At 33.5% G+C, this 15970-nt stretch overlaps 1 protein-coding gene across 1 annotated transcript in view; it reads left to right on the top strand.

The window, feature by feature from the left end:
* Nucleotides 1–15970, top strand: part of PPP1CB (protein phosphatase 1 catalytic subunit beta) — a 62018-nt gene that overhangs the window by 40921 nt on the left and 5127 nt on the right. Inside the window, exons 5-6 of the mRNA XM_074209797.1 lie at nucleotides 863–934; nucleotides 9460–9611. Of these exons, the coding sequence (XP_074065898.1) occupies nucleotides 863–934; nucleotides 9460–9611 (224 nt within the window). The remainder of the gene's footprint in view (nucleotides 1–862; nucleotides 935–9459; nucleotides 9612–15970) is intronic.

The raw sequence follows: 15970 nt of genomic DNA, 5'->3' as shown, positions 1-15970 counted from the left end.
ATAGCAGCCGTCAGAAGGCTAGAGCAATAAATGAAGTCTGGTGCTCAGGAGTATGCTATGAACATGGCTGGAGGAAAGTATTTTTTGACACCAATGAGAAATCCTTAGAATGCCTTAGCCAAATCAAATTACAGAATTTTCTTTTGTTTAGGCTTTTAAAAATGGAATAGGATTTTGTTTGTTCTAAATTTTTGCAAGGCAGTGGGGTTTAGTGACTTGCCCATAGTCACCCAGCTAAGCAAGTATTAAGTGTCTGAGGCCAAATTTGAACTCAGGTCCTCCTGACTTCAGGACTGGTATACGATCCACTGAGCTACCTAGCTACCCCTAAAAATGGAATAGGTTCTTGTCCCTATTAGAAATGACCGAGTGGGTGAGTGACTAGGCATAGAACTCTGTATCATTGCTAGGGTTTTTTTTCCCCCCCAATTTGTAAAAATTGGGTCGAAAAATGTTGTAGGGATGAAGGAGTAAGAACCATTAAAAAAATATGTACTCTGTTTTTCTAAATGTTTCTGAATTCATGAATTGATAAGATGGTGCTGTTTTTCTCTTGAAATACTTTTTGTAGATACTTGTGAAGATATATTTAAGTAGCTATTGATAGGTTTCCTTAAATCAGACTCTCTTGGTTCCCCTCTCCTTCAAATTGAATGTATTGATATTCAATAGTTTTCTTGTCTTTATGAAAGCAAAACAGAGTTGCTGTGTTTTTAATGATAATTCAGTTTCATAATTGCTCTCAGTTCTGAAATTGTCATTTTAAAATCTGTTTTAATCAAATACAGTTAATTTCTGAGGTTCTTTTTACATTTTACTGAATATATGTTCCATTGTATTTTTCTCTTGCTTTTTTATTTAGGACTTTCACCAGATCTTCAATCAATGGAGCAGATTCGGAGAATTATGAGACCAACAGATGTCCCTGATACAGGTATGTTATGCCAAAACCTTTGTTGAAATGCCATTCAGTTGGGAAATTTAGCAATTTGACCCTAATTTAATTATGTTTTGCATTCTATCTTGGGTCTGCCCTGAATGGAGACTGCTTGATAAGTACTAACTCCTGTCTATGCTGAAATTATTCCCACCCCCCACATCCCCCAAATGGATTTAAAATTTGATATTCTTACTATCATGTGATTCTGGATTTTATTCTGTCTCCCAAGCTTTCCTCCTCATCTTCCTTTATTAGTATCCACTTTTGAATGATATCTTGACATTTAACTCCTCTTCTAGGTATTGGTCATTTCTTGCAATGTACTAACTTCCTTCAGTCTTTTCTCAGAACAATTTTTTAAAAGGTGTGTATGTATGTATATCCATACCTAAATTAATATTTGCCATTTTCTTTACTTTTTCTAGTTCCTTCATAATCTTTTACCTTTAGTCTGCTAATTTGATAAAACCCTTCCCCAGAATTAGCCAGGTGCAGTTAAAATTTGATTTAACCAAATAGTGTTAAAGAGGTCATAGAATAACTTGTTTGGAGCTATAGCAGGTTCAAACCAAAGTAAGCAGGATTTACCAGGGTGGCAAAGTGTGGTGGTTGACTTTTGCAAATGATCTTGACTTTATTCTGAACAATTAGTTTACTTCACATTTCCATAATAATGAAGGGAAGCAGAGGTTCACTCATCTAAAACCTTTGAGTATGTATATGTTTAATCAAGGACTTACTATAAAGTCCTATATTAGTAAGGCTTAACTTGGTGGCGTGGAAAGCATTCCAAAACTCTTATTCCACAAAACAGTGACTTTGCCTCATACTTCCATTTTGCAAAGTGGCTTTGCTGGGCTACAAATAGCCTACCAGCACAAAAGAAATGGGAGTAGCAGATGTCGACAAATTACTAAATTACAAATTACTAAAATACTGTGGAAGAGGTTTTCTTTAACAAAGTTGACTATTCTTGGGATATATCAAGCTGGGCTTAACAGTATGAGATAATGAAATTCAGTGAGAGCAAGTAGTAGGTCAGCTTCTTTGGGTCTCCCATTTCCTCCTATGTAAAGAAAGGAAATTAGGTTTAATGGATCTCTGAAACCTTTTCAGCCCTAAATCTATCATCAAAGAGAAAACATTTATCCTGTGCCTGGAACTGTGTTAAATATTTACTGATATAAATGTAAGGTATAACTATAATGAGGGGAAGAGTGAATTAAGATTACCATAGCACAATAACAGTGATAAAATTCAAATTGTAACTCCTTAGCAAAATGGCATGCTGAACAACAGAAAGAAAGGCAAGTACATTAAATCGAGCTTTTGTGAAAGGAGCCTAACAATTTGAGTTTATGTCATTTGACCATTTGAGATATAAAGATTGATATGCATATAATTATTGAGTCTCGTTGCATTGACCCTTCCAAAGTTATCCACTCTCATATACAAGCATAATATAGGAATTTCTCTCAATGTATGGAACACTATTGTTCTATTAGAAAACAGGAGGGATGAGAATTCAGAGAAGCCTGGAAGGATTTGCATGAACTGATGCTGAGTAAGATGAGCAGAACCAGAAGAACATTGTTGCACCATAATAGCAACGTGGGATTAATGATCAATCTTAATAGACTTGCTCATTTCATCAGTGCAACACTCAGGGACAGTTTTAGGGTATCTGTGATGGAGAATGAATACCATCTGTATCCAAAGAAAGAATTGTGGAGTTTAAACAAAGGCCTTTAATTTAAAAGAAAAAGTTATCTTATTATGTAATTTTGCTATCTCATATTTTATTTTTTCCTTAAGGATATGATTTCTCTCTCAACACATTCAATTTTGATCAATGTATAGCATGGAAACAATGTAAAGATTTATCAGACTTTCTGTGGGGGGTGGAGGGAGGGAAGCCAGATTAGGGGGAAAATTGTAAAATTCAAAAAACCATATGGGGGGGCTAATGTATCAATTAGATTTGTGACCCCAGCCTATGATTGGCATGAAGGGTCAGGAACAAAAGCCTTTGGAAGTGCATATAACATCTAGCATTTGGGAGTTTGGGGCCCTTCTCCCACCTTGGGAGAGGTGTGCCATTAATTAAGATATCGTAAAAACATTTTAATCACTGGGAAAAAAAGAAATTTCTATCAAAATATTTAAAGGCACATAAAATCAGTAGGATGAGCAATCACCTTTACTGATTCCAATGGAAGGGAAAGGGGCAAGTCAGATGACACTTCTACATGAGAATAGTACTGCAACCGATGGAAAAAATGAAGTTAGAAGGAAGAACTGGCTATGATCATAAGTCAGTTTGTGTTTTAGATGGGTGAAACATCCTCAGGCATGATGGTCATGTGGGCAATCAGAGATACTGTTCTGAAACTCAAAAGAAAGGCCAAGGGGTGGCTAGGTGGCACAGTGGATAGAGCACCAGCCCTGGAGTCAGGAGTACCTGAGTTCAAATACAGCCTAGCTGTATAATATTACCTAGCTGTGTGGCCTTGGGCAAGCCACTTAACCCCATTGCCTTGCAATCTGCAGAAATAAAGCCAAAAGAGTAAATGAAATTTCCAGAGAGAATATTAAAAAGGCAGATATTTAAGGGCAAAAATACTTTTCCTAAAAGATTTAAAAGGAGCAAATGAAGGAAGACAAAGGGAAAAAAAAGTCAGAAAAACAACAAAATTAATGAACCTGCAAAGAGCATCCATAAAGAGAGAATTAGTCAAAGTATCAGATTCTGTAAATTGGATGGGTGAAGAAGAGGACTTTAAAAGGTTATTGGATTTAACAATTAGATATAATTTAACAATTAGATTTAATTTAACAATTAGATTTGACCCCTTTGATTTCAAATTTCTGACATTGGAAGAGAACTGGCCAACAACTGTAGTTTTATGTTTTAGTTAATATGCACTGAGAAACAATGTCTAAATGCAAGAACAAGGGAAGCAAATTCTCAGACGGAATTATATCTTGAAGAAGAGTTCTATGCCCAATCACAAATCAGCCCTGGTTTTTTCAAAGGACAATTTTGTAAAATATATATCTCTAGTTTCAGAAGACCTGCAAGTTCCTAGGTTAGGTAGTTTGAGTCAAAACAAACTAGTATGTACATTCAACATAGAATTAGAGTATTTTTGGTGTAGATTAACAATCTAAAAGTTTTCTAATTAAAAAATGTCAATGTTAAAAAATAGGTGCATAAAGGTTCCCTGGTTTTAAATGAAGATACCCCAGAAATTATCATTTATGATAACTAATTAAAGTAGAACAGCAGATGTGAGGATTTGAAACAACTAATTATACTAGTAACAGTAGTTACTAGTAGATCATATTTTGGTTTGACTATTCATGGAAATCAAAGAATTTTCTTTTTGAAAGCATTTCCGATTACCATTATCATTCTAATTCTTCCCGGTTATCTAAAGGACTTCTTTGTTTTGTCACCTTATGCCAAACCACTTTTCCAGATGATTTCATATCTTGAACTGGGCAGGTTGGCTTATTTAGTAGAGCCTTTAGTTTCATTTTCCAGTTTAGCTTTAAAAGGTGGCACCTGAAGGAGGTGCCTACATCAATGGGATTGTAATTACAGTAGCTCCCTTCCTTAAATTTCACCTGTTTTTTTTTAGATAGTATAGTTTTCCAAGCCTCAAAACTACCCCCAAATCCAGATTTGTTTAGTTTTCATATTTTATTCATTTAAACTTTAGAAATTTATACATATATATTAAACATTGAAGTTTATTTTTCTCAGTATCAGAAGTTGGCTTCCAGGCTTCATGGAAAGAGAAGGGCACTGCCTTTCCATTAAGGGATTCATTCAGATTCATTCAGAAGCAATTTTTTTCTATTCATTTTCCACATGAATACAGGCTTTTATGGCTTCCCCCCCCCTTACTGGATTTTGACCAGATGACTCATTAGGTTCTATACTACAGGTTTTTATATTTCATAAGCAGTTTCTGGACAGTCTTCTGTAGTCAAAACTGCTAACAAGAACTTAGCCAAAGGCAACTTCTCTCCCTAAAAGTTTGGCAATGAAAGAATTGAAGGAAATGAGATGGTTAGCTATATGTTTTTGAGGGTTCACAGAAGGTTTTTTGTTTTTATTTTTTGGTTAGGATTAGGAATACGTATACTTGTTGACAAAATTGAATACAGGAAGAGGTTGGTAATTAAAAGAATTCTTCTTTGGTGATTTAAATTTCAGTGAAGTAGAAGACCACATTACCTTCTTTTAATATGGGGAAAAGAAGTACTGATTCAGATTTAAAAGTTTGAAGCATTTGCAATAAGAAATTTGATAGGGCATCTGTAAGAGTAGAATAGAAAGTAATGTAAGCACTTAAGTGAGGTATATGGAAGTTTATAAAGAATATAATCTGAAAAGAAAAACCTTAGCAGGGAAAGAGAGGAGGTTCTATTAGTTCCTTCATTTAGGTCATACCTTTCTAAAGCAAAGCATTCCTTCCTGGCTACCACTCTCTGTAATGTTTATAGTAGTCTTCTTCTGTTAGAAAGGTTAGAGCACATGTAAGAATTTGAAGCAAGTGTTCTATTTTTATTATATGGTTATATATCATACTGCCAGGTACAATAAGTATTCATACCCAAGGTAGTATTGCTCTTAATTTGTATTTGGATATTATCATTGAAAAAGAAATTAAAAATAACAGGAAGATTAAGAATGGGGGTGGCTAGGTGGTGCAGTGGATAGAGCACTGACCCTGGAGTCAGGAGTACCTGAGTTCAATTCTGGCCTCAGACACTTAATAATTACCTAGCTGTGTGGCCTTGGGCAAGCCACTTAACACCATTACCTTGAAAAAAAAGATTAAATAAGAATGTTTTCAAATCATTTTTTAATCTTTTGACCTCTGACATCTTACCTTCTTTGATTATTTTCAACGTTTTTTCATTAACATTATATAAAGATCAAAAATTGGTTTTGTCAGCAGGTAGAATTCAGTCTACTTGTAAGTTTTTAACAGCCAAAAAGCTGTGACTTGCCTTAGTGACCTGATTTTATCAGTTGATACTTTATCAGTAGATACTTACACTACTTTTCTTTGACTTCATAGAACTATCTTCAAGAATTATTCATTTCTCACACCAAAATTTCTCTGCCTTTTTTCATTCATTTTTCCTACTTCCCTTTGTTGACAGATAGGGCAAGTCTAATCCTTCCATTTAATGATTTTTCCAAAACTTGAAGACCTTATTCTTCCTTTCCTTCTTGTCTCTTGGCAAAGCATCCTCATTCCTTTAGTTGATTTTCATATGGTATAGTAAAAATACTTCTCTGGATATTTCTATCTTGTCCTCAGATAATGTTACCCAAAATTGAATATTATTCCAGATGTCTGACCAGAGCAGATAAGTGTCATTACTTCCCTAGACTGGTATCCTATGCCAATTTTAATGCTTTTAAGATTTTGTTAACTTTTCTGGTTTACATAAAGCCATCCTAATTTTATTGAAAAGTCATCTGGTACTATATTATGTTTATGAAGTTTGCTTTAAAAAGAAAAACTAAACTCATATGAAAGACTTTAATTTTCTCTCATTAGATTTGCCCCATTATTCTAATATATTTTGTATTTTTAGATCCTGACTCTCTTCTTTAGCATCTAGCTTTGTGACATCTCCAAATATGAGATGCATATCCTCTCAATTAGATTTTGTCCCTTATAATGACTTCTTAGGACTACAGATTTAGAATTTAAAGGATCCTCATTTTATGAACAAGGAAACGTTAAGATTCGCGTAGATTAAGTCACCACCTGATAAGTGAGATTTCAACCCAGGTCTTCTAGACTTTATACCAAGTGTTCTTTTGGATCAGACCACTCATCTAGTTTTAAATTCTCTCAGCTGTACCACTGTTTAATTCCTATTTCCATTTTGTCCAGAAGGATACCAGAAGAGACTTTCAAGTCTCTTCTTTCAAGTATATTTATAACCATAGCGTTCCCTCAATGTATCTAATGATCTAGTAATTCCATCAAAAATTAATCTGGTCTAACATCAGCTTATTGTTAAATATATGTTAAATTTAACATTAGTATCAAGATTGCATTGCTTGTTTGTGTTCCCTTCCTTTTGCTTTTTTTCTGTGTATTTTTTAGATGTTTTAATTGACATTCCTTTTCTCCCTTATTTCTTTCTCTCCCATCTCCCAAGTAAATAAAATAAAAACCCTTCCTTAAAATGAGCATAGTAGAGTGAAATACATTTGCACATCAGCCATGTCTGAAAACATGGGGGGGGGTGTTCTGTAGAGTCCATCATCTCTCTGCTAAAAAAGTATAAAATATGTCATGGGTTTTTTTATGATATTGATCAGAGTTATTAAGTGATTCAGTTATTTTCTTTGCAACATTGTAAAAGCAATTTTCTTTGTTCTGCTCAATTTACTCTTCATTAGTTCCTCCAACTCTTCCCAGAATCCTCTGAGTGCATCATGAACTATACTTGATGAAACTGTGCTGGTGTTTATTATCACTGTTTTCCTTTGTAGCAGTTCACAAATCATGACTCTGATAATATATTTATAAATTTTGCCAAGAACTTCAGACAAATCTGTCTTATAGTTTATGCTCTCTTTATCTTTACTTAAAGATGTTCTCTTTGCTCTATAATTATCTTTTCTCCTTCTGTATTCCTGAGTCTGAAACAAACATAAAATTGATTATACTAGTTTAGATAACTGAGAAGACAATAAATTTTTTTGTTGTTGTTGAAATTGCTGAATTTGAGAATTTGAATCCATAAATTTGGTATAAGAGAGATTTCCACCTCCAGCAGCTTCTTTCCTGCCCTTGCAAATTTTCCCCCTAGAATAATACAGAAAAAAAGCTATTTAATTTGGTGCTTCTAATTTTTTCACTATATATGTATCTTTCTTTGTATTTCCAGTTCATAGTAGTTTGGTCTTTCAGTTCTGACCAGTTTTTTGTGACCTGAGTTTTCTTGGCAAAGATACTGGAGTGGTTTGCTATTCCTTCTGTAGTTCATCTTATAGATGTAGAAACTGAGGCAAAAAAGGGGTTAAGTGAGCAGGTAATGAGTATTTGAGGCCAAATTTGATTGACTGGCACATAGTAAAGCCTTTAATAAATGCAGGTTGAGTAATTAGTACAAATTAAAATATGCAAGGAAGCAAAGCTAGATTTTTTTTAATGAGTTTAGTTTATGAAAACTAAGTAAAATTTTAAAAGCCTTAGAAACCTAATAATAGGAGGGGTCTAGAAAGAATTTTATCTCTTATGATTCAAACATTTTCTTACTGCAATTGTCCTCTAAAGCTTAACTTTTTTCTTGAGTATCCTTTGTGTTTTTTTCTCCCTATGTTCTTCACAAAAACAAATTTATAGAAAGTATGTTGAAACCCAATTAAATCACATCATTTTGAGATTAATGATAAAATTTGGACAATAAATGTGGAAAAATGAAAAGATTCTTAGAATTTATTATAGAAAATTATTCTTCCAACAATGAAGTCCCCACAGCTCCTAAACAAACTACATCAGAAAGTAGAAGTGTCATGATGGGAGAGAGAGGAGAGGACTGAAGATGATACAATTTTGAGAGCATTGAAGGAATCATTTCTTAAGATATTTGAAACAAAAGGCAATACCATTTTCGCTTAAAAGAAAAAAAATCTATTTTCTTGCCTACAAAATCTTAAACTACTAATCTACACACTTATCTAGGACATCCTTGATGAAAATATGAGCATTATACAGGCAGACTTTTGCATACATTTTAAAACACCAGCTCTTTACATAATACCCTAATCTTTGTGTGACTTCAAAAAACATTGATTTTGTCGAGGAAATTTTGGCATTAACAGTTCTTCTTAAAAGAGGTGCCTTGTGCATATATTAAAATCATAAGGAATTCTCTGATTGATGGAGTAAGACCAAAGGCATTTGTCTCTTGTTATAGGAAACAGCTGTTAAATAGAAAAGGGAAAGAAATCCTTAGAGCTGACCTCTATGTAGTCTGTTTGTGGATGACATGGTGATGATTATATTGATAATGATAGTATTGTTTTATGATATTGTAGAGCAACCTAAATGAGATCCATAATAAATGGAGAATAAAGAATACCAATTTTTCAAACTATGCTATGGAGTTTGTTAGTAATGTACTTATTTCAATAGATGGATTTAAGGGTAGAATGATGGTAGTCTAGGTAGCATAGAGGTTTGACAAAAGTAAAGATAATATAGTTGAGAAAAGTTTAGCAGTAGAATTGGGACAAAATATTCTATTTGACTGGAACATATTGTATTTGAAGAAGAGGCTTAAGAAATCTGGCAGAACAGCCAAACTTGGAATGCCAGTGTTTAGATGTGATTCTGTAAGCAGTGAAGCATTACTGAAGGTATGTGGTTTGAAAATTGAGAGAACAGAAGGTGAACAAAAGCAAGAGTTTAAGATAATGAGTACTTATAAATCATATTTCTGGTAACTTTTTCATTGCTGTCTTTTTCAAGGTTTACTTTGTGATTTGCTATGGTCTGACCCAGATAAGGATGTACAAGGCTGGGGAGAAAATGATCGTGGTGTTTCTTTCACATTTGGGGCTGATGTGGTCAGTAAATTTCTGAATCGTCATGACTTGGACTTGATTTGTCGAGCTCATCAGGTATGAAATCTAAAACTAGTTTTGATGAATGTTTGTTTTACTCCATCCAGTGGACTTAAAAGAGATATCTTCCTTGGAAATAGGTTAAAAATGTTTTGTTGAGCCACTATATTCAAGGCAGTAAAGCTAACTATAGGGAGGAATAGGACTAGAAAAACAAAACATTCCCCCTTTCCCTTCCCCCCCATATATTCTACCAGAATGTATGTTATCTTTCTTTTAAAAAAAAATTATTTAAGGCAATGGGATTAAATGACTTGCCCAAGGTCACACAGCTAGGTAATTATTAAGTGCCTGAAGCCGGATTTTAATTCAGGTCCTCCTGACTTCCAAGGCTGGTGCTCTATCTACTGTGCTACCTACCTGCTCCTGGAAGTTTTTCTTTCAAAAATTTGCATAGGAGTATAAATTATCATGTTTTTGCATGCTACCTTCACAAACAAAGAATGGGTTTTACATTTTAAATGTTTTATTTAAAGATGTGAAAATCATTCTTAGCTCTCTCTTAAAAACAGGCAGTAGGTGGGTGAGGCAGCTAGGTGGTGCAGTGAATAGGGCACCCGCCCTGGAGTCAGGAATGCCTGAGTTCAAATCCAGCCTCAGGCACTTAATCTATCTGTGTGGCCTTGGACAAGCCACTTAACCCATTTGCCTTCCTAGCAAAAAAAAAACAAACCAAAAAACAGGCAGTAGTCTTGGGCAAACCTGACCCCTACTTTACATAATTATTAACATCTACCTCTGAATTATTAAGTGCTTTTAAAGTGAAGATCCCTGCCTTTAAGGAATTGATATTCTAACAGTTTTGCAATCCTGATATAAAAATCTAAATCTAATTTAATCTCAAACCTTGTACAGATTATCAAAGATTAGAAACAGATTTCTAATTTGTCTGTTTAGTTTATTTTTTAAGATAATATCCTGAAAACTTGTAGAAAATATTTAACCATGTGTTATCTTGGTCATTTATTTTCTTTAAATAAAAAATATAGCCTCACTGTGCGATTACTTCACAAAAAGTTTTCTAATAATTATATGAGAATTGTCTGGAGTAAAGCCTCAGCTAATATGGCTCATTACACACATGTCTTTAAAAAATTATTTTTAGGATAAAACCTTTGCATGGGTTTCTCTTGTGCCAGGAATGTACTCCCTGCTTGCTTGTACGTTTTAGAATCCCTTGTCACTTTGAAAATTTGACTCAAACTTTTGCATAAAGCATTTCCTGAAATCCCTATCTGCTAGTATCCACCTATGATTTCCCATTAATTTTTTTATATTTATAGACATATTGTTTACCCTAACAGAGCAGAAGTTTTGTTTTTTTAATGATTGGGACTAATTATATTTTTGTATTTGCATCCTACAGCTTCTAGTACAATGTTTGGAGCATAATAGGTGCTTAGTAATGCTTGTTGATCTCTATAATTGTCCTATCTCCTAAAATCAGTTTTTTAATGTGAATTTTACCAATTTGTCTCAGGTTTTATTTTTTTATTTTAAACTACATGTAAAGATAGTTTTCAACAATCTTTTTTTGTAAAGTTTTTGAGTTCAACATTTTTCTCCCTTCTCTCCCCTTGACAGTACAATCTAATATAGGATTATTCGTATATAACATATTTCTGTATTAATCATGTAGTGAAAGAAGAATCAGAATAAAAGGAGGGGAAATCATAAAACCTAAAACTAATTTTAAAAATTGAAGATCATATGATCTACATTAAGACTATAGTTCCTTCTCTAGATGTGGATGTTATTTTTCATCACAAGCCCTCTAGTATTACTGTTAATGTGTACAGTGTTAGAAGAATGATTTCTTACAAATATCTGAATTTTAGGAATCAGGTTATAACTCCAAAATTTAGCTTTCTGGGGTCAAATTATGAAATTGGAAACATTTTGAATAGTCTTTTCTGATCTAGTTTTTAAATATTTGTAATAACTAATACTGTGTATATTTGGATTAAATATTTTGCATATCCAATGAGTCAAGATAGCAAATATTTTGAGAGACTTTTTTTTTTTTTTTTTTTTTTTTAGTTTTTTGCAAGGCAAATGGGGTTAAGTGGCTTGCCTAAGGCCACACAGCTAGGTAATTATTAAATGTCTGAGACCGGATTTGAACCCAGGTACTCCTGACTCCAGGGCCAGTGATTTACCCACTATGCCACCTAGCCACCCAAGAAACATTTTTAAAGTATAGGGTATCCTATTTTGTCAGATCAGTATGTATAAATATTGACATTTAAACTGTGAGTGTATTTAGCATATAATTTATTATCATTGCCAGGAATGATTAACAGCTCGCACTCTCTCTCCACTGTTCTACTGTTGTGGGAAATATTTTTTGCTTAATGTGATCTTCCCCCCCCCCCCCCCCCCCACTACCTTCTTTTGTTTATCTTACATGCTGCCTCTACTTTTGTTAATTAGAATAATAAACTTATAAATGCTCTGAACACATTATACCATTCACTAGCTTCATGTTTTGAGTTATTCCTATCATATAACAGTTGTCTTCTGTCTCACTTAATATGGGTTTCTTGACTTTTCAGTTTTGATTAGACATCTCCATGTCTTGGCTCATCACTTTGAGAAAAGGCATCTACATTTGTTTCCTCTGCTTCCTTTTCTGTCACTTCATTTAAATCCTTTGCAATCTGATGTCTAACTTCATTCATGTAAACTGCCTTCCAAAGTTACAATTTTTAATTTTTTTAGGTTTTTGCAAGGCAATGGGGTTAAGTGACTTGCCCAACATTTTTAAAGCATAGTACAGTTAAAAAAAACCTGTAAATCTACTTTGCACAATTTGTTGTTCCTTTTCAAATATAGAACAAATTCACATTATAAATTTTTTTCCCTTCCCTCCAACCTCATACCCACCTTTGCCCTAAAGATGGCTACCATTAAACCTGCAAACAAGAGAAAGAACTGATAAATATTAGTATGTATAGAAAAATTTTACCCACACCCACCTACCCCCCCTTTTCTTCTTATGCCCTTTATAGTTAATTTGGGTATTTATAATTGACTTTGAGTGATTAAGTTATTTTGTCTTTCTTAAAATAATATTGCTGTTACTCTATACAGTATTCTCTTGGTTTTACTCATTTTGCTCTTCATTATTTCATGTAAGTCCATGTTTTTCAAAAAACTTTTGAGTTCATCATTTCTCATAGCCCAGTTGTAGTATTCCATCACAATCATATACTGCAGTTTGTTTGATCATCCCCTAATTGATGGACAACCCTGCAATTACTAGTTCCTTCCATCAAAAAGGTAACTGCTATGATATTTTAGAACATATAAGTTCTTTCCCTTTATCCCCAATCATCTTTGGAAATAGTGATATTGCTGGGTCAAAAGGTGTATAGATAATTTAATAAAACTTTGAACATAATTTCAGCTTTCTCTCCAAGATGGTTGGATCAGTTCAATTACACCAACGATGATTAGTCGCCCAGTTTTTTCACATTACTTTCAATATTTCTCTGTATCCTGTCATTTTAGCCATTCTAATAGGTATAAAATGATGTCTCAAGGTTGTTTTAATCTGAATTTCTGTAATCAAAATAGATTAGAACATTTTTTTATATAACTATAAATTATTTTGATTTCTTCATTGGAAAACTGCCTGTTCATATTCTTTGACCATTTATCAATTGGGGAATGAATATTTTCTTACAGATTTGACAAAAGTTCTTTATTTCCTTTAGATGTGGGACCTGTCTAAAATATTTCCCCAGATTTTCTGCTTTCCTTCTAATCTTGACTATATTTTATTTGTACAGCACCATTTTAATTAATGTAATCTACATTATATGTTTTACACCTAATAATTACTTTTCATCTCATTTTTCATAAATTGTTCACCTGTCATAACTCTTAGTAAATAATGAGAGGTTAATTGTTCATGGGTAGTCAGGGCCAACGTATAAAAACGACAATTTTATTCAACTAATTTATATTTTGTGCCATCCCAATTAAATGAGAAAAAAATTATTGTATTAAAATAAATAGTAATTCATTTGGGAAAAAAGTCAATAATATCCAAAGGAAATGATGAAAAAAAAGTGTAAAGGAAAGAGAATTCACAGTACCAGATCTTAAACTATATTATAAGGCAATTATCAAAACTGTTGGGTTCCAGCTAAGACATAAAAAGGTAGATCAAGGAATAGAGGAAACATACAATTTGCAGTAGCAAATAAAAATAATAATCTTGTACTTGACAAATGAAAAGATTTTGGAATAAGAATTTATTATTTGGTAAAAATTATTGGGAAAACTGGAAAGTAGTAAGGTAGAAACTGAGCATAAATTGGGACTAATATCTGATAATAAGGTCAAAATAGATGCATGACCTAAATATAAAGATTGTTATAAGAAAATTAGAAGAACATTTGACACTGTTGAATCATTTCTCCAAATATTCTTTGCTCTCTAGTTTTTGTGACACTGCCTTCTTTTCCCCTTATCTCTATTGACTCTTTCTCATTTAATTTGCTTTATAGCTTCTTATCCTGCCTGTTGCATGTTGGGGTCCTCCAAAGCTCTGTCTTAGGCCCTATTCTCATCTCTTTTTACCATAATCTTTTTGGTACTCTTAACAGCTCCAATTAGTTCAGTAATCTTTATAATCTCAGTTCTGCATCTTGAACTCTAGTCTCTCCTGATCTGTAATCCCACATCATTATCTCTGTTTTAGATGTGGCTATCTCATTGCTATTTCAAAATCATCACTTAATAGAATCCATTTTTTTCATCTTCTTCTGAATTTCCCTGTTATCAATGGTGAGCACAGCTTTTTTCCTGGTCACCCAGACTGACAAACTCAATATTATCCATTACTCTTTATTCTCACTCATTTTACATGTCTTATTTAGTTAATTGTCAAGTATTTCTGGTTTTATGATATCTCTCATATACAGACTGTTCTCATGTTTGGTAAGCTTGCATGCACAAATCTTATTCTCCTGGTACTGGTCAACAGGAACAACTCATACTTCACCCGTTGCTAGCTGAGTGGCAGCAGTAGCAGTACTGTCCTGAACCAGGATCCTGTGCTATCGCACTGAGGTGCTTGAACTTCTGGTGTTTGAGCTGTAGGTAGCATCCCACTAAGCTTCTCAGGGATAATCTATGGAACAATCGCAGCTGCCTGTACATCCCTATTCTGCACAATAACATAACTACCCCTAGTTTAGGCCCTTCTTGTTTAGACTAACACAGAATAGCCATTTAACTAATTTCCCTGCCCAAATCTATATACTTGGCTTCCAGGGTGACTTTTCTAAAACTTAAGTCTGATCATGTGGCCTCCTTACACCTCACCACTGAGCTCTGGGAGGCTCTATTATCTCCAGAATCAAACATAAGCTGCTCTATGTGACTTTTAAAGATCTTCATAATCTCACTTCTTCCTTTGTTGCCACATCTTAGATGGTACTCTTTACCATATACTCTTGGAAACTGACCATACTTCCTTGTCAGAAACTGACAACAAACATGATTATTTGCATTGCAAAAGCATGTTTTCCTCATAAATCCTCAACTTTTCTATATATGACTAGCAAGATACAGCAGAAAGAGCTAGAAAGAGAAATCCCATTCAAAGTAACCTCAGACAATATAAAATACCTGGGAGTCCATTTGCCAAGGCAGACTCAGAAACATTTTGAAAACAATTATAAAACACTTCTCACACAAATTAAATCAGATTTAAATAACTGGGCAAACAACTGCTCGTGGATAGGTAAAGCTAATATAATAAAAAATGACAATTCTACCAAAACTAAACTACCTGTTTAGTGCCATACCAATCAAAATTCCAAAAAATTACTTTAATGAATTAGAAAAAGTTGTAAGTAAATTTATATGGAGAAATAAAAAGTCAAGAATTTCCAGAGATTTACTGAAAAGAAAGTACAAAGGGGGGCTTAGCGCTACCTGATCTAAAATTATAAAGCATCAGTCATCAAAAATTGTCTGGTATTGGCTAAGAAATAGAGTTGGTAGACCAGTGGAATAGATTAGGTGCAATAGCAGGAAACGATTATAGTAATCTGCTGTTTGATAAACTCAGAGAGTTCAGCTATTGGGATAAAAACTCTCTCTTTGATAAAAACTGCTGGGAAAATTGGAAGTTAGTATGGAAGACACTTAGATTAGACAAACACTTCACACCCTATACCAAGATAAGATCCAAATGGATACAGGATTTAGACATAAAAAAATACTATAAATACTATAAACAAATTAGAAGATCAAGACAGGTTTACCTGTCAGATCTATGGAAAGGGAAGCAGTTTATGACTAAGGAAGAAATGGAGAACATTACTAAAAACAAACTA

The sequence above is a fragment of the Macrotis lagotis genome, chromosome 1 (genome assembly GCF_037893015.1).
Source record: "Macrotis lagotis isolate mMagLag1 chromosome 1, bilby.v1.9.chrom.fasta, whole genome shotgun sequence".
NCBI classification, from domain to species: Eukaryota; Metazoa; Chordata; class Mammalia; order Peramelemorphia; family Peramelidae; genus Macrotis; species Macrotis lagotis.
The sequence above is the reverse complement of the archived record's forward strand: the minus strand, read 5'-3'. Positions and strand labels throughout refer to the sequence as shown.